Source organism: Micrasema longulum, unplaced genomic scaffold, assembly GCF_059751315.1.
Source record: "Micrasema longulum isolate JH-2025_06_02 unplaced genomic scaffold, ASM5975131v1 h1tg000304l, whole genome shotgun sequence".
Classification (NCBI taxonomy): Eukaryota; Metazoa; Arthropoda; class Insecta; order Trichoptera; family Brachycentridae; genus Micrasema; species Micrasema longulum.
In genome coordinates, this window is record NW_028277508.1 from 12,110 (window position 1) to 31,687 (window position 19,578).

At 34.6% G+C, this 19,578-nt stretch overlaps 2 protein-coding genes across 2 annotated transcripts; one reads left to right on the top strand and one right to left on the bottom strand.

Annotated features, from left to right (window-relative positions):
• Positions 1 to 1,550: 1,550 nt before the first annotated feature.
• LOC148282702 (zinc finger CCCH-type with G patch domain-containing protein) lies at positions 1,551 to 14,421 on the bottom strand. The gene is made up of 10 exons (XM_088224656.1): positions 14,257 to 14,421; positions 13,827 to 14,084; positions 11,542 to 11,652; positions 10,842 to 10,982; positions 9,074 to 9,168; positions 7,312 to 7,426; positions 6,821 to 6,992; positions 5,015 to 5,187; positions 3,744 to 3,914; positions 1,551 to 2,026 (listed from the first exon to the last, which is right to left on the bottom strand). Exons 1-10 carry the CDS (start codon positions 14,302 to 14,304, stop codon positions 1,571 to 1,573), a joined length of 1,740 nt encoding a protein of 579 aa, XP_088080782.1. The 5' UTR covers positions 14,305 to 14,421; the 3' UTR covers positions 1,551 to 1,570.
• A 775-nt stretch (positions 14,422 to 15,196) lies between these two features.
• Positions 15,197 to 18,739, top strand: MED22 (Mediator complex subunit 22). The gene is made up of 3 exons (XM_088224663.1): positions 15,197 to 15,423; positions 15,587 to 15,688; positions 17,416 to 18,739. The coding sequence occupies exons 1-3, from the start codon at positions 15,327 to 15,329 to the stop codon at positions 17,631 to 17,633; spliced, it is 417 nt and encodes a 138-aa protein (XP_088080789.1). The 5' UTR covers positions 15,197 to 15,326; the 3' UTR covers positions 17,634 to 18,739.
• Positions 18,740 to 19,578: the final 839 nt, after the last annotated feature.

Consider the following 19,578-nt stretch of genomic DNA (forward strand, 5'->3'; position numbering starts at 1 on the left):
CATATTGTAACTAAGGATGTTACCGCATATATATATTTTATTTTATATATTGTCCAGTGTTCACTTTACTTCCTAGTGGGAACTTTATTTCGTGTACTATTTTCTTGGCTGTCAACAGTTTAATTTCCGTATGCATAAGTGATTTGTCATCAGTAATTTGATAATCGATTGGTTGCATACAAGAAAAGTATGATTTTGTTTCTGCACTGTACTTAATACGATAGGTCAGCTGACACTTTGAATTGGTTTTCGGGTGACTCCTACATGTATATAAAATAGTTAAATATATTCAAATTGACATCGATCCTCTATAAAATGTTGACAAGAAAAAAAAAATCTGACATTGGTTCTTTTAGATCCAAGCCACCGACTTATTTGCTATAAATCTCAATTTTAATAATAATATCTAAATACAGGAATTAACATATTACAACAGAGATGGAAAACATTTTAGAGTTAGAAATATGGGAGTCCTTACCAGAGACCTTATCTCACAAGCGGTGGGATTTCCAAATTTATTCAACATTTCAAACAAGCACCGCGAAGCGTAGACGACACTCAGCTAACTCATAAGGGCGTCAACTCTTTCTCAATAGGTCATAGTAAGTAGTATCAAGCTGCGATGGTAAGAAATACAAACGGAATTTTCTTTCTGGATATACCTCGTACTAAAAGAGATTAGTTTGTATGTTCCCAATAATTATACCAGAATGAGATTTCATGAACCATGGAGTTTTATAAAGAAATGATCTGTGAGACAGATGAAGAATACAGTTCTATGTGTGAAATAGAACCAGAATGCTGGATGAGTGTTTTCCACTCGATGGCTACTCAAGTGAAGATAAGCCTGCTTAATAGTGAAGTGGTTCGCGCATTCGCCTACTGTACTTAGGTCCCGGGTACGATTTCAAAGGTCAACATAAAATATTGATTTCTTCTTCGCACTCTTAATCCTGGGGATTGGTTTGCAGCAAAGTCCTGCATCTTGTCCTCCACTGCGCTCTATTCTCCGCAGCCCTCTTCAGCTCAACACATGAATTCAAATTCAAATTCAAATTTTTCAAATTCAAATGAAGCGCAGTTCAAGTCCTCGGACACTTGTCATAAATACTTCCGTCGAGGGCGCCCTCTGTAATTTGCCCCCTCAGCCATTCCCTCTATTATGTCATTCAGGAGACCCTCATGGTGCATAGTGTGGACGATCCATTGGGCTCGCCTCTCCGAAATGGTATAGACCTCATTAGTGATGTGGTTTCTCCAGGAAATTTCTAATATCAAAAGGTGTTTTTACACTGCAGAACTTCATGTTCCTGGAATGTAAGGCTGATAACATTTCTTTCCGGTGCATTTGGTGTTCTAATACAGTGCCCTATGCACCATAAGATGCAGACAGGGTTATAAGGATGATGCTTTATCAAGAAATATTCACAAAAAACATCAAGTTGTCTGTTAGTTTAATGATTTTATTGTATTGTATGTAATTGTATTCTTGTCATTCTTTTTTTTTGTCTTACAAACGCCAACTTACACGGATAAATAAAAAACAATAATTTTAATCTTAATTTATTATTCAAAATACAGTCATTTTCTTTTTGTCTTTCCTCACACTCTGCTCATTACTCACGCTCTTCTGTCGGGCCTTCAAATCGTCTAGTTCTCTGGACTTGATAGCCAACTGCAGCGACAAACTTTTATGCAGACTGGACCCCTGTGCGTTCCTGCTCAAGGACCCTTTTAATTTTGATATATCTTTATCCAGTCTCTTGATGTCCTCGGAAATATTGAACTGCTCGATGTTAAGGTTCTTGCATGTTGAGGATTTTACGTCTGACAACTTGTCGGCCTTGTTTTTTTTGCTAGGGAACGGCGAGGATTCATTCTCTTGGTGGCCGTTTACACTCGGATTTGAGAACACATCGTTCAGTACATTAAAGACATTGTGACGTTCCTTTTCTTTAGCCCTTTCGTACGCTTTTTTCTCTCGTTCCTCCTGCTTTCTCTGTAATCTACGAAGCTTCTTTTCCACCTAGAAATAAATTTAAAAAAATATATTTTAAATCGTATTTAAGGAAAATGACTGAAAACAGTAAGGAAGTTCTTAGGCTGCATACAGTTCAAGAAGGGTAAAGCTATGCATGAAATTTGCTACCAAACTTTGATGTCTGAGTTGAGAGGCTCCTCTCCACCAAAAGGACAATGCTGATATCACTCTAGCGCAGTGTTTCCCACGGTGGGGCATAACGCCTCAGAGGTGGGTAACCACACTTCAGAGACGAGACACGTCAGCATTCCACATATAAAGGGGAATACTTATTGGTCATACAAAAAATTGCCTGAGATGTACAAAATTGAAATATACACCAAACTGTACTTAAAATAGAATTGAAACCTGTTACAATTTCAATAATTATCTAAAAACACAGAAACTGTGCAGGATGTAGCTGTAGATGTTGTATTGGTACCAGGCCCAAGCTGTATAATTCTATTGTGATATTTTGATAGTACATTGTTATTGGTATGTCAATGCGCGAAAGACGTGTCTATAAAGGGCACCATACACATATTTATTTTATTCTACTTAATTACATTTTCAATTTGTGTTTTGTAAGAATTTCAGTTATAATATATGTATTAGAATAGGTTTTATTTAATTTCATTAGGGGTTCATATGTTTACAAACATACTACAAGATGATTTGAAAATTTACCTGCTGTTTAGTTAAAAAAGATGCCGGTGGGGCATCTGACTTTTGAAAAGACTAAAGTGGAAACACTGCTCTAGAGGATAAGATGGTCTTAACACTAATTAGATCGTCCCTGATGAAGATTTGTGTACTCATAAGGACCACCAGACTCCAACACGTGTTCCACTGCTGATCTCACTCTAATTGCACGAGTTGGTACAACAGTGGTGGAAAATTAATAATGGAACACTATACAGCACTGTACATTCATTAATTGGATGTTGATAGTACTCGAAGTAATTGCTGATCTTTCGAAGAAAATCATCTTCAGCAATGAGGCACATTTCCACCTAAATGCCTCATTTGGGCAGCTGAAAATCCAAGAGATTGTCGATAAACCTATGCATCCACAATTTGGAGTGGTTTTTGGACTGGACAGATTCATCGGGCAGTATTTTTTCAAAAACAAGGCCAGCTTAAATATGACTTTTTTTTTAAAAGTTTTATTTATTTTAACATACAAAATTGTATTTTTGTTCCCGCAAATCCGAAGCTTGTCAGCGGATTTACATTACATTTTTCAAATTATTTTTTTTTAATTTATAAAAGGTAAGTAAATAATTTAATAATAAATTAAGAATATAATATATTTATGTGCACACTTAAGTTTCACTTGCTGTTTTTAATAAGTTTATGACTATTTTTAAAAAAATATTTAGGTTTTTTCCTTGCGATTTTCAACAGGTATTAAATTAAACAGCTTTGTTACTACACTCCCCATTGTTCTATCTCCATAGTAGTTCTTCTGTCGATACTTGTCGGGTCACGATCTGGTGGGTTACTTTGGATTTAAAACTGCAATTAAGGAAATGATATGTCATTATCTTATACTGACTCTGTTAGTTAATTGGCAAAACTTTAACAAAATCAAATAATGTTTTATTATTGTCTTTTGCCTCAATTTCTAAATTTGACAGACAAAAATGGCGCACAATTCAAATTGTACACCTCTTATTGTTACACCCAATATAGAGCGTCTATTTTAAAAAGTTTCACATACCTTGATAGGATCTTCAGTCTCCGAGTGTTCCCTGATAGTCATGCAGTGGTCGAGGGAACGGCCAGGCAGTGAGGGGCGACACGGCACCGGCTGTAGTCTCCCAGTTCCCGAGGGCCCCAAACCAGTTCCCGTGACATACCCCATCTGCTCCATAATCTTGGAACCGATCCCCTGTAAACAATTTAGGAGTCAAGAATGGCCAGAAACAGAAGACAAATACCACCCTGGGATGTGACGTCAAGGAAAAAAATAGATTTTAAAAATCTATCTCCATAATCTATAGGGTGATTAGGATCCTACTATGGTTTTGTGAGGGATAAATGGTGTTAGGACAATTTTTTTAATTTTTTTTATTTTGTAAAAGTTTAAAAGGGTAATGTTAAGATTTGAGCTAGGGTTCTCCCTGTATTATCTTGATAATTTTATGTACCATACTAATGTTTTTGGAACACAAATTATTTTTCTTTTGGGTTAATTCTGTTTATTTCGAAGATGAGGTTTTGTTTAGTTGATTGTAACGCATGTGTTATTGTTCGTTTTAAGCTAGATTCAGGGGTATGGCTGCGGACTGGGTGAATGTACCCATTTAGAATACTGTCCTTCATGCGGGGTCATAACTCAAAACAGTTTTATTTTAAAGAATATTAGCCCTTATGAGAAAGCATTTAGGAGATCTTGAAGAAAAAATGGAAATCGAAACAGTGATTTTACTCAAATGAATCTATGATATGGGGTTTAAAGACAAAGTACAATTGATATTTTATCTTCGGGAGAACAATCTCGAGCTAAAGCTTGTGCGAAATAAAACATATGTGGGGGTCAAGCCATGAAGACATGAAGAACAAAACGTGGCCTATAAAAAGTCCACAGAGCGTGGTAACACCCAGTCAGTTCCAGCATGTAGTCCGGTGCAATCACTTCTACTCATCATCGCCGTAACTCTTGTGCTTTACAACAAAGTTTCGTACATTTATTCGCCAGGTAAAAAATACACATTGGAATCGTGTCTTCTGTCATTCTCCAACTGGGTAGGAGCTCCAACCCTCAACCAGCAAATTCCTACATACACACGGTGACGATTAGCACATGCGTGAGATGACCTGATAAGAAGTATGTCCGCTAGAGTTGATCTCGCTGGATCTTTTGGAGCTAGTATTGGATAAAATATGACTATAATGTTGTGATGAGTCTGAGTATTTTTATAGTACTTTTATTAAGAAACTGACTTACTTCGGTTACCAATCTTATTTCTGTATTGATACACAACTTACTTTAGTGTGTTTCTCCCAGTCTCCAAGTTTCACGGAGCCGGGATCCTGCTGCAGGCTGAAGTCTACCAGAGAACTGCTTGGGAGTGGCTTGGAGGGCCCGGGGATAGCATCATCGTAAGTCGGAGTTTCACTCAGAGAGGACTCCGTGTCAGTATCAGAGTCTTCGGTATTATCTGAAATTAAACATTATATTAAAAATAAATATGACATTTAATAAATAAGGATGAAAGGCTGAATGCTGTAAAAATGCGATTTCTGTGTGGCAAAACTATGTACGATAGGTGCACAAATGTCAAGATCAGAGCATCATGTAAGGCTGAGACATCAAGTAAAGGTAATGATAATTGCACAAAAAGCTTTAATAAAAATTATCTTTAGAGTCCCAATCAGAACTAGCTCCCTCGGTAAATTTGAAAATCTTAATGTCAAATCTATAAAACAACTTTATGTAAAAACTTTGTTACTATACGCACGTAAACATTATTCTCTACCTTCCGTTACAAATACAAGAGTTGCTAGATACTCCACCCTGATGCTGCAAAAAAAATATTTAAAAAATACAACCTTCGGTCAAAGAGGATTGGCCTACTACTCGGTTAAAGTGTACAATCTACTTCCATTATCCATAAGGACAATTAGTAAGTTCTCACAATATAAAATTGCTATTAAGAAATGGATAGTGGAGGTGGGTTGCGCACGGATCGATGAGTGGATCAAGCCAAATAGGTAAAATGTATGCACTGTTTATGAAATTTTTTAAATTGGTCTATATAGATTGGTTTTGTTTTTTATGAATATTTTTGTTTTTGAATGTTAATTATAATTAAGTTAATTGGATTAATTAAGTATTTTTTTTGTTATTATTATGTTAAATATCTAATCTTAGGCATGTTTCACATTTTGAAAAATGTTTCCCTCGGCACGGGACACCCCAGTGAGGGAACATTATTCTGTATAAAAAAAAGAATACAAACAATGAAAAGTATAAATAAATAAATCACTGGAGCCCTTACAGGCCACTGCAGATTGAACAAATACCTTCTAGAATGAACCTTTCTGAAACTTCTAGATGTGCAGATGAGGAAACACTAATACACATTCTATGTGAATGCGATGCTTTACATCATAAAAGGAGCCTCATCCTCGGGGGACCACTTGTTAAACCTGAAGATGTTAAAGAGCTCGCCCCCTACTTAAGATCCCGATACTTTACGGATCTGGGCTCGGAGGGGGAGATTTAGCAAAATGTAAACTCTCGCCTTCCACACAGTAGCCAGATAAAGATCTGGGCTTGGAGGGCGGGAACTATTCACGGTGACCCGTCACAATAGATCTTCACAGGTCGCAGTGACGTCAGGAGCTCGCATAGCACTGACCCCCACCACCAAGAATAAGAATAAGACAAGCATTATCGACAAAACCAAGAAAGGAGTGCTGTGTTGGTTTGGACATAGAGACCAAATGGACAGCGAAAGAAAGGCTAAATCAACAAATACTTGAAGAGGTATATGTACTATTCGAACCATGTAAGATACTACTTCTTGTGATAGTCATTGTGACTTATTGCAGAATGGCCTCAGATCCTAGCTGATACATCTGCATCGTACCTCCAAGTTATATCTTTCGACGCTGAAAGGGGGGCAATACGTAAACACGTGGGGAACATCTCGATGGGTTCCATCATCACATAAATAGTTGTTGATCTCGGAAAGTTTTAAACGGTGCGGGTAGCTCATAAACCCGCCCTGACTTGTTAGGATTTGTGAGAGTTCAAAGCTTAGGGTAAGAATAAGATTGTATAATTACCAGTCAGTGGAAAGACTTGACTGAAGTCTACGGTGTGGTAGCTGGAACTGTTTCCCTTAGCGGAACCCTCGTGCTCTAGGTGAACGTCACAGCGATGAGCGGCGCTGTCCACACTCTTGACTACAGCTCGGTGCCAAAGAAGATATTTCTCTAAGGCTTTACTGCTCATGGCCTACAACAAAACAATACATGAGTATATAATATGAATAAAATGTATACTTTCAAGATGCATAATCATAAAAATTGAAAAAAAAATATTACAAAAACCTGCAGTAAAAAGACTGTTTCTTTTAAGTTCAATGTGCAACTTGTGCGTGGTATAGCAGGTAGCAAAAATACTATTCATATTAAGTTAAATGTGCACATTGAACGTAAAGGAAATAGTCATTTGGCTACTGGTTTTATTAGTCTTCCCAAAAACAGTGACCATGGACGGTGGCAGTAAAGCATTTAGTTGAACTTTCATCGGTTATAATAATACATGTAATTACCTCATCTTCTTGGCTGAGTTTTGCCAAGACCCTGCACCCAGATTTGAGGAGAGAGAAGTTTGGTTCCACGGCCTCACTCAGTGAAGATAAATGAACTACTTCTCCGTGGGAATATCTGAAAACATTCGTGCAAACTTTCATAACCTTCAGAAGACTTTAAATTTTAGTTTAACTTCAGAAGAGTTTAAATATTACAATAAAAGAATAGTTATAAACATTCTTAAAAAAGAAAAGAAGCATTGACAAACATAAGGTACATCAAGACAAGATCTGGACTATTTATTTAGTGCTCGTTTAAATCGTTGTAAACTTAAACCAAAAATGTCCAGATCTTGTCTTGAGTTAACAATACGACAAAGACGGGTCGGGTCATTGGAGAATTAACGCCATAGTTTGTTCTGTACATCATTGTTTATCAACCTACGAGTCGGAATATGGAATTTTACTTGTCCCAGTGATAATGAAACATCGATTATACTATTTAGTACGCCAAACATAAATATGGAATCAATATTAGTTCTACGTTTTTGTAGACTAGAAATAATGAACATGGACTCTATATTAGAATAAGAATAATTACCTCTCTCTAGTCCAAGCATCCACGCTACTTTTTGAAGCGAGTGATGTTGGACTGATTCAATGTGATTTATGCGATTGACATAGAATGGAGACCAGACCACAGAGGCATATTCTAGAAGAGGGCGAACAGTTGAGCAATAAAGAGTTTTGATTGTACGGGCATTAGTAAAATCAGAGGATATTCTGTTAATGAAGCCAAGTAATTTCAGTGATTTATTTACTGTATTATCTATATGCTCCTTGTATGTCAGTTCAAAGTAATAATAATTACTTCATAAATGAAAATTGCAACACTATATTTTATTTGTTGCTGTACTGTTAGAAAAGAATGCTAATTTATTTTTAAAATATGAAGAATCGAAGACACGAGTGGATAACGGTGTTATGTGACAAAAACAAAAAGGATATATAAAAATTAATATATAAAACAAAATGGATATCGGGGGTTAAAGTTTTGAACACCAGTACAATAGGGAAACATCAAACAAACAAACAAATCATCACGCCGTTTCCCCGCCATATCACTCTGTCTTTGCATACAGACCTCGCTTCCGCTACATTCATGCATCTTCTCAGGCACGCACGCCGATTATTCCTACTCTTGACATGTCCATCTTTAAGTATTTGATGGACTTGATCGTGCCATGTCTTTCTCGGTATTCCTCGTTTTCTGCATCCATCAACATTCGCTCTGTAGAAGCCCTGTAGATGCCTTGACTTCTATATTACCTTCTCTAAATTGTTCTTCATCTCTGTTGTAATATGTTGATATTAACGGCTCTCTAGGGAGTTGAATCCAGTTCGTGTCTACAGAAATTTTGACAAACCCAAAATATTGTTGATAAGTCGAAGATGTTTGATGTCTTAAAAGTCAATTTAAACAATGCAATCAATGAGATGGAGCCCGATTTATGGGGTCGAGTCACCAAAAATTAAAACTCTAGGATACCGCCGTCCAGCAAACCCGCGGAGACCATTTGGCCGAAATCATATTTCATTCATAATTTAATCAACTACCCTTTCAAATAAAATTTTAATTTCAATGATATCTAATACACAACTTGTTAAATTTAAGTTTAATGTTCGCGCGCCCTCAATGGAATACCCTACAAATCAAAATATCTTTTCGGTCCTCCCATTATTATTGAATAAAAAAATATAAAAGAAGTGTGATCGTACTCGCCTGCATTGGTCGTCAGAGAACTTGCAATCTCCGTCTAGGTAGTACGGACAGGGGACCATCTCTACGTGAGTCGGATTTGTGAACATTACCCGTACCTGAAAATTCAAACGTCTGAAGAAACATCTCCTTTCTCTTCCTTAATTCCCCTCCTTTCCTCTTTCCTCTTTTTCCTTTTTTCCATTGAGTAATATTTTTGATTTAATGAAATTTATAAACAAATACGTTTATTTCTATTTTTATATATCTTTAGCTTTTTAATCTTTATTTTCTATTGAATATGTTCTGTAACTTGAATTATAAAAATAAAACTATAATTTTATTGGTTGGTTGGAAGAAATTGCCATTTGGAAATAAGCCCGCCAATGTACAAATAACATTATGTACAAAAAGTTAAATAAAAAAAAAAATTGTTAGTTAAAAATAAATCAGACTAAACAATACAGCAAAAATACATTTTTTGAATTTAATTAAAAAATACAATAGAAAAGTTTTAACCGCTACTTTTTATTTACTTACTAAGCATTTCATAGATATAAATAAACATGATGTGGTAATAATTTATTCCTCACTGGGAAATCCTGTGCCGATGAATACATTTTACAAGTTTTTTGACAATTAACAGTTTTTTTCAAAGTTATATAAATCCATATCAATCACTTGCAAAAGTGAATTAAAAAAAAACAAAATAGTTGAAAATTATGTCTTTACAAAGTTTGACATTAACCAAATCATGATGTATTAGGGGCGTGGCCAATACAATGAACCGTTTTTGCAGGAATTTAAAATCGTAAATTAAAAATATTTTTTATGCTGCTAATAAGTACAAAAAAATATTTTTTACTCGACGGTATTTTATAGTGGGGGTCAGTGCTATGAAGATCTATTGTGACGGGTCCCCGTGAATAGTTCTCGCCCTCCAAGCAAAGGTCTATAAAGAGCCTGGCTACTGTGTGGAAAGCGAGAGTTTACATTTTGCTAAATCTCCCCCTCCAAGCCCAGGTGCGTAAAGTATCGGACTTATTAGGTAGGGAGCGAGCTCTTACATCCTCAGGTTTAGCCAGTGGTCCCCAGAGGATGAGGCTCCTTTTATGATGTAAAGCATCACATTCACATAGAATGTGTATAGGTGTTTCATTTACATTTTTACATTTTTTTTTTGCACCACAACAGGCCAGGAGGCCTAATTACAGTGGTGAATTACATCACAGAGCACCCAGGCTTGAGAAAAATCACATTTTAATTTTTTGTGTTCTCGCCGGGAATCGAACCCGGAACCTTCTGTGCGTGAATCAAGCGTCTTGACCACTACACCACGGAGGCCGCCTGCAGAACCTACATCTAGAAGTTTTGGAAAGGTTCATTCTAGCAAGGTGTTTGTTCAATCTGCAGTGCCCTGTAAGGGCTCTTATTAATTTATTTTTATTTATTTATTTAACTTTTTGTACATAATGTTATTTGTACATTTACTTATTAACAGACCCTTATTAATTTAAAATCTTTATTAAAAAAATGATATTTCCCTATTCAATAATAATTTAATCCAGTTCTTGACGACAAAAAATGTATAGACTCAAAATATTGTTCATAGATAATAATGAATTAAGAGATTTCTCCCGAATACCACGCGAGTGATGTGGCAGGTAAAAACTAGCGCTCTATATTTGTTGAATTTTTTTTTGTAATTTTTAATTTTAATATGTTTGATAACTACATGTAATCAATTGTAAAAATATTATAACTAAATGAAAAAAGTAAAGCAAATATAAACCTTAATGTCGTAGAAGTTAGTGTTATCATCTTCATCCCTCACGACAGAACAAACCATGGCGTTGTGGAGTGACGGGGCCCCTCCCCATTTGTGACAGTACATAGTGGAACATTTCATTCCCTCGAGCGAAGATAGCTCTTCCTAGAAGAAACAAGTAATATTCAGAATGACGCTAAATAGACAAAAGTTTACCAGAGCGAAAATATCAAAGTTTTTTTAATAACTCCATCTTTGCGAAATGAATAATTCACAAACAGAAATGAACAAAACAGTACCTTAATATAAATCTGTAAACACATTTGCGGCAAATGTTCAAGATTCATATTTGTGCGTGAAGCATTCGTAGCAATCTACATTTTTGTTCTGGCATACTGCCTGTAAGTGAGAAGTGAGAAGCTTTTTGTGAATAATTTTTTTTTTTTAAAACAAACTACTTTGCATGACGTCACTAGTTCTTCTGAATCAACCAATGATAAGAGTTGTGATAGATTTCCGATAAATCGACTGACCAATCAGCGGAATTTCTTCTCCCTTACACGGGATCACCCAAAAAACGATACATAATATTGATGGTTCGTTTTTTATACATTTGACCCTCAGAACATTTTAATGAGCTAGTGGAGTGGCTATATCCATAAAAATAGTGTATTTTATACCTTCGTATTTTATGTTGTCGGATTATTGAAATAAATATACAAACCTCTATATTCGTGTCTGGATTTGTTTCATTAGGTTGACTATCTCCATCTTCAGGGGTGACCTCATCATCGCCAGCCTTGTCATCATAAGCGCCAGACTTTGTCATTTCAGACTAAAATTACATGCACACATTTTGAGAGATTAATAAACAAAAATAAATAGTTATACAACTCATACGCCCCTGCCAATAAACAAATATAACTGTACAAAAAGTGAATAAAATATACAAGTATGAATTTTTTACTTTTAATAGCATTTAACCCTCTCTCCCCAGTGCGCGGTGATGTGTAGCTAGTACACATTGCATCTAATAACTCTAATATCTTTATAAATATAATAAATATTGGGTTAAGATTTTCAGTATTCCTGCATTACACATTTACGTATCCACTGAAATAATTTGTTATTAAATAATAAGTACTTATTGGGCACAAAAAAAGGATTTTATCGGAAATCGAGGAAAAATTACAAATATCATCAAAAGTATACTCTCAGTCAGTCAAGTAGTCCAGTACTGTATAGCTACTTAGTAGCTCTCGGGAAGTTGGTGCGGGTGCACGTTTCGCCCGAGTCGTTGGCGATACCCAATGTTTTTTTCATGTTTTCAGCAGTTAGATTTGAAATATTATTATCTTTGAATTCAATATGGTTAATAAAAGTCATTCCCTATAAATATTCCATTTTTCCCTTTTTAAATCTGTTATTTTTTTAAAGTGTAGTGACTACACAGCACCGCAACGCGCGGGTGTATTTAGGACAGTAAGGGAAAGGTTAATCAGCATACCTAATATATTTTGAGAAAAAATAGATACACAAGGATTAAATTGATGCTAATACAAACAAAAATTATGACAGCATGTCTACTGATATATTTTAATAAAATAAATAAAACAACTTTGTTTTTAACCACAATTTTATTTCCACCGACCCGTTTCAAAGCTAAACAAGCTTCATTCTCAAGGTATACTGAACTAATCAATTCTTTACTTTTTTTAAAATCAGTATGCTGCCAATGAAATGAATAAATCAAGTATTTTTTTCTTAAAAGGATGGTAATGTGAGATGGATATCTTCGAAACTAGACAGGTGTGGACTAAAAGAAATTTTGTTTATTTGGTTTTTCATTCATTTTTAAGTTAAGTATACGAGTAAGAATAAGTGTAAAGGTTTCAGCTCTTTAACTTCACAAACATCAACAGATGAAAGAATTGAAGGGATATAGATGTTCAAATATGGGCAGAATGGTGAATGTTACAGTGTGTAAAGCGGCCACTTAAACCAGACAATGACAGGTCATTATCCGTAAGAACAATCAGTAAGTACTCACAATATAAAATTGCTATTAAGAAATGGATAGTGGAGGTGGGTTGCGCACAGAACGATGAGTGGATCAAGCCAAATAGGTAAAATGTGTGTACTACTTATGAAATTTGGTCTACAGGTCTATATAAATTGGTTATGTTTGTTATTATTATTTTTACTTTATACAGGGTGTTCTTTAAACCCTTGTCACATCCGAAACCACGATGATCAGTATGGGCAAGAAGACATATTAGCATATTTAAAAAAATATTTAGAACAAACAATTTTTTTTAAAGAAAATATTTAAAAAACAAATGGTTGCGTACTTCTGCAGGGGAGAAGCGAGGGGGGCGTCGCCGCGCGGTTGACGGTATATAAGACTCCCCCCCTTCCTCCTCGTTTCTCCTCTGCAGAAGTAAGCAACCATTTGTTTTTTTAAATATTTAATTTTTGTAAATTTTATTTGTTCTAAAAAAATATTTTAATGTGCCAATATGTCTTCTTGCTCATACTGATCATCGTGGTTTCGGATGTGACAGGGTTTAAAGAACATCCTGTATTGCTTATTATGTTAATGATAATTAGGTTTAATAGATTGATTACATTTTTTATTTTATTATCATGTTAACTTTGTTAAATAACTAATTTAAGGCATGTTTCATTATATGTATTGCAAAATGTTTCCCTCAGCACGGAACACCCCAGTGAGGAAACATTATTCTGTATAAAAAAGAATACAAACATTGTAAAAGTATTTATAAATAAATAAATAAGCCCCTGTAGATGCCTAGACTTCTATATCCTTCTCTAAAGTGTTTTTCATCTCTGTTGTAATATCTTATTAAGTACATCTTATATTGAATCTTTGTGACTTGAACATCCATTTTGCAAGTTAAATCTGTTTGTTCCAGGTCAACAAAGCATACAAACACAACTTTGCTGTATTCAATAGATTTTTAGATATAGATTGTATGTTTAACTTACCATAAACAAAGCATATTCGTCATCAATGGCCTCTTTATCCTTAGTACGTACATCCTTAATTGAATCTTCACCACTAGAGCATCCATTTTGTGAGTTAAATCCATTAGTTTCAGGAAAATTCGATTGTTTTTCCTTGAGTGTTTCTAAGCTTTCTGTCGTCAGATCAACAAGTTGTTGAATATCTGACTTTAAACTAGTTAGAGAGTCATATTCATCTCCCGGAGCCGTAATCTTCAAAGTTTCATTAATTTGTAAAAACTAGAAAAAAACACGCGTTTAAAAGGTTATTTTTAAACAGGCCTATAAAACAAATATATTCAGATAATTTATTCAAACAATTTGGTTTGTTGCGGAAGAAGAAGTGGTTGTTTCCTTAAAAATTGATGTCAATTTTAAGTTCGTGCATTTTGTTGATTTGTGCAATAAATACCTGCGACTTATACAAATCCAGGGATGACTCAAGGGCTTCAGGATCCATTTTATGGTTTTACAAAACCAGGCGAGAAATAAATGCAATTATTTTAGGCATTTTTATGATAAAAGTATGGTAAACAAATAATTGGGCACTGATTGCTGTAGCTGTCAAACGAAAAGTTATTCTTAATTAGAAAACGGCTATTAAAATACATGTATTGAAAGATAAGTTAAGAACTATTTTGAATAATCTTTTTTTTTAGTACAGTTTTAGTAAACACTTTGACGTTATCTATGCCAATATTCAGTGCTGCGCGTATACCGATTGTTAGTAATAATCGACTCATACAGTTTAATATATTATCAACTATAGACTATCGATTAACATATTACAAAAGAAATGACAACATTTTAGAGAGGGTAATATAGAAGTATAGGCATCTACAGAGCTTATGTGGTTTAAGTGGCCACTTTACAAACTGGTAACATTAACCATTCTGCCCGTATTTGAACAACTACATTCCTTCAATTATTTAATCTGTTGATGTTCGTGAAGCTAAAAAACTGAAACCTTTATTTATGCGGCTGAACCAAATCACCTACTAGGCAACGCCTGAAAAAAAATTCCAATTTTTATCCAAACATGGTTAGAATGGTGAATGTTACACAGTGTGTAAAGTGGCCACTTAAACCAGCCAATGACAGGTCATAAGCCCTGTAAATGCCTAGACTTCCATATTCCCTTCTTAAAAAAATTTCCCTCTCTTTTGAAATAAATTTAAATATGAACAACTCCCTAGGGAGGAAATCCAGCCAGTCTGCAAGCATTTGGACATAATCAAACATTGCCGGATTATTATTCAATTATCACAACGATCACGAGTGTGTATGCAATAGAACTTATTCGGTTATCATAACCGGTTATGGCCTCACTAGCATGCTAGTCATAGAAATTAAAACTCAACCTGTCAAATTTGACAACTGACAACATAAAACAGTGGAAAGAGGTGGGAAAAAGCATCGCAGAGTCTTGTCGTTTGCATTTTGCCAATTTTGTATTTCTTTTTTATTTGTAAATTTAACAAAATGCAAAGAAGTCTGCCCCAATCGAAAGAAGCGCTGCTTAAATCCTATACTGCGCGTTTAAAAGATGACGTTAAAAGTATGCTTGAAAATTTCGAAGGTATTTATTTATGTTATTTGCCGGATTTCTATAAATTATAAATCGTTAATGAATTAAAAATACTTACAAAACACTATTTTCTAATTGGTTATTGATTACGTTTCTGCTTTTGGATCGTGTATACATTTCTCGTTTCTTTTTAATGCTTATTTTGTACTTTCAGAAATAATAAAGTTGGCTAAAGGCGAAAATGAATCTCAGTTAAATAGAATGACCCAAATAGAACAAGATACTTTTGAAATGCAAGTCCGCGCAGCAAATATCGGTGAGATTACTATATACTTAAAATTGTGTTTATTAGACTGCTCAATTTTAACCATAGAATTAAGAATAGTCCAGAAACCGCATACGCACATCAAACAGAAGGCGACTAAACTACTCATAAATGAGTAGGTATACGTTTTGACCCATTAGTTTCTTTGTAGATGTCGCTCAGTACGCAACCCCTGATTTGAATTCAACTATGCCGTGTTGTGTCCTTTTAAAATGTAGAAATACTGCTAGGATCTTAAAGAAACAGGATGGGATCACATTTCATGTGTAATTATCAAATGAATGAGTAATGTGTAAGTAGCAAATGCATAATTTAAAAATGGAATTATTTTTCCATCTGTCAGATTGTCGAAGAAACAAATGGACATTTCGTTAGTGTTGCCAGGGTAGTAAATTTGTTTACCCTACTTTGCTTACCTAATGAGAGAACTAACGAAAATTGGACCTCGGATTAAACAACTCTGTGGTGGACATTAGACTGACATTATTTTTAAAACTATCCGTTTTACGTAAAATAAAATGTGTTTTATATTTTAAGTTCAAAGTTCATTAATTCATTTACTCTTATTAAATGACCCTTTACTTATCTACTCTGTTGTGTCAATCAATATTTCCGCGTGCACAATAAAATTTTAGAGAAATTAACAGATTGCTTTTTTTTTTACCTTACATTTGTGTTATGATTGTATTTTTTCCCATCGTGCAACATTACGCGGCGACATCACGAATGCGCGCGGTAAAAGTGGGGGAATTTTTGGACACAGTTCGATGTATTCAAATATGATTCTACGCTCCTTCTGGACTATTCTTAATTCTATGTTTTTCTTCTTCTTAGTTTTTTTTTTGGCTTTTTCACTTCCCAACTGGGGTGTTCTAGCCAGTGTTGAGTTTAAGATTTTTATTTATTTACGCATGTGTGTTAGTACTATATACGAGTGTGTTAGTACAACAAACCATCACGCCGTTTCTCCGTAAGGTTGGGCAGAGAGGACAGAATGCCACATCACTCTATCTTTGCATACATATCTCGCTTCCTCTACATTCATACATTATTTTTTTACTCTGCTTGAGAGGGGGTCTTCCCATTTACGCTGGGAATGCAAGTCGTGGCATGTTACAGCTTCCATATGTAAAGGGTCATCACCGGTACTTTGCTCGTTAACTGCTAATTTTGCCTCATTATTATATTATTATAGATAACTCATATAGTGCCATTTTTGTAATATAATAAATACCTCAAGGGCGCTCTACAAAGTGATTCTATAGATAAATAAATTTAATTGAAGCTTTTAAATTTGTAATTTAATTAAAACAATTTATTTTGCCATCGCATGCTATGGATTCATTAAAATGATTTCGAGAACAAGTGGGTTTTAAGTTTTTTCCGAAACATCACTTCACTCTCGCAGCCTTGCATCTCGGCTGGAAGAGCATTCCATGCCAAAGGGCCTGCGACCGCAAATACGCGTTCACCAAACTTAGTGCTCTGTTTGGGTAGAGGTATAATAACCCTTTTCTCTCGCTGTAGACGTAGCTGATCTAAGCGTAAGACGCCTGTCAGCTAGTTCATCTGGCTCATGCGACAAACGTTCATTTGCCAAAGTTGATTTAAGCATACCGTTCAGCCTGTGTCCAGCACTCACCCTCCTTTCAATTGTCTTTTCTCTATTTGCTTCAGTATTAATGAAAACATAATGTTTGTTTTATTTTTATTTCCAGTTCGAGCCGGAGAATCTCTCATGAAGTTAGTATCAGACATAAAGCAATATCTCATTCTTAATGATTTTCCGTCCGTCAACGAGGCCATCACGCAAAATTCTAAACTCTTTCGGACCAAGCAACAAGAGTGCGACCAGAAGCTCATGTCCCTTAGGGACGACATAGCCGCAGACCTTTATGATCTAGAAGAGGAATACTTTACTAGCATTTACAAGTGAAAGTGGAAAAACATAACAAAAACAGACATTATTCGAATGGTGATTTAAAAAAATGGCACTGACAGCAATGCAATATTGCCAACCTAAGAAAAACATGTTTTATTGTTTCTATATTTGGAATTTATCAGTATTTTGAGTGTGTATGTTCAGATCATCTTAGACCAATAGCCGTCAGATTTTTGCTCTCTCGGAAGTTAACCCTTTATAGGACACCTAGAACAAAGTGGTACATTAATATGCCACCAGAATAGGGTATTTTTACAAGTCGAGAATAACGTTAAACATATAATATATATTTAGAGTGGATTTTTACTATTTTAATGATATAACTAACAATGTATTCAAAATAGGTTTTCATTTATAATTTTTGGGTTTAAAAATGAGCACATTCAAAACGGCTCGCAGTTGGCATTACGTCATTTTGACGTTCACATTACGACTGCGCTTCCACTAAATATTGCGTACACGTATGTGTCATTTGTCGGGTTGTGGTCCTGTGGCTAGTGTCTCGGACTCACGGACCAAAGGTCCGTGGTTCGAATCCCACTCTACCCCAACTCGATTCCATTTTCTAATAGTGAGTTATTTACAACTCGTTGAAAATGGCCCTCAAAATTAAATATTTGGGTAAATCATAAGAACACAAATATTTCTTTTTTTCTTTTAAAAAAAAAAAAAAATTGTCTCGCAGGGTGCGAAACATCTCATTTTCGGGTAATTCTAAACATGTATATTTTAAACCTTTGTAGAAAATTCATTCGACGCCGCATGAAAAAAATATTAATACCGTTACCATTGAAATTTTTTGGTTAAATAATAATAAATAAAGTGAAATTACTATTACGGTATTTATTTTCTAATATTTCGTATTAATAATAAGTCTTATGTTATAAGAGTATTGTAATAACGTACACTGATAGATCATTCTTCCACTCAGCTTTTTCAAATGCAATAAGTTTATTTTCTTAATAAAGAATATATTTTATTAAGTTTGCAAGATGTAAATCAGCACAAAATATGTGTCCTATAAAGGGTAAACAGATAAAATGGTATCGTATTCAATTATCAAAGCGGATGTCAATAAATAACAATAAAAAATAAATAAACAAGTTTTTATTTGTCCCAAGACAAAATAAATACGAAAAGTCTAGAAAGTTGAGTGGTTTTAAATTTTGGAAAATTGATTTCCTCCCTAGGGAGTTATTTAGATCTAAAATTACAGAAGTATAAAAATTGGAAAATTGTTTTCAGGCGTTGCCTAGTAGGTGGATTGGTTCAGCCGGATGAATTTCACCCACTTGATAAAGGTGATAAGCTCTTTTACTTCACAAAAATCAACAGATGGAAGAGTTGGGGAAATGTGGATGTTTAAACATAGGCAGAATGGTGGATGAGGACTAACCAACCAAAGACAGGTTGCAAACCCTGGAAACGCCTAGACTTCCACAACCCTTTTAAAAATGTTTTCCCTCTCTGTTGCAATAAATTTAGATCCCTAATTCTCTTTTCAAATGGGTTCTTTGTGAAAATCTAAAATTACATGTAATTATTTTAATATCTCCAAGTCTGATGTGCAATACAATAATTTGATAAAATAATGAATAGTTTTTTGCACAAATGGATTTTAAAAATGATTGAGTGTGGTGATAATTCTACGAAACAATGAAAAGACAAACGTGTTTTTATTCATATTTATTTACAATATAAACTAATAAATATCATTAGCCTTTGGCTATTTAAAAATGTTGTCGTTTATTTCCCCTTATTCTACCCAACCAATGGATAAAGATATCTTGTGCAAGAACTATTTTTATATCATTATTAAATAAAAGTTCTTAACCAGAGACAAATGTCCAAAAAAAAATCAGTGAATTTTTATCTATATTCACTCTGATAATATTTATCATAGAGAATAAAATTTCTGTACTCCGATTTTAATAAATAA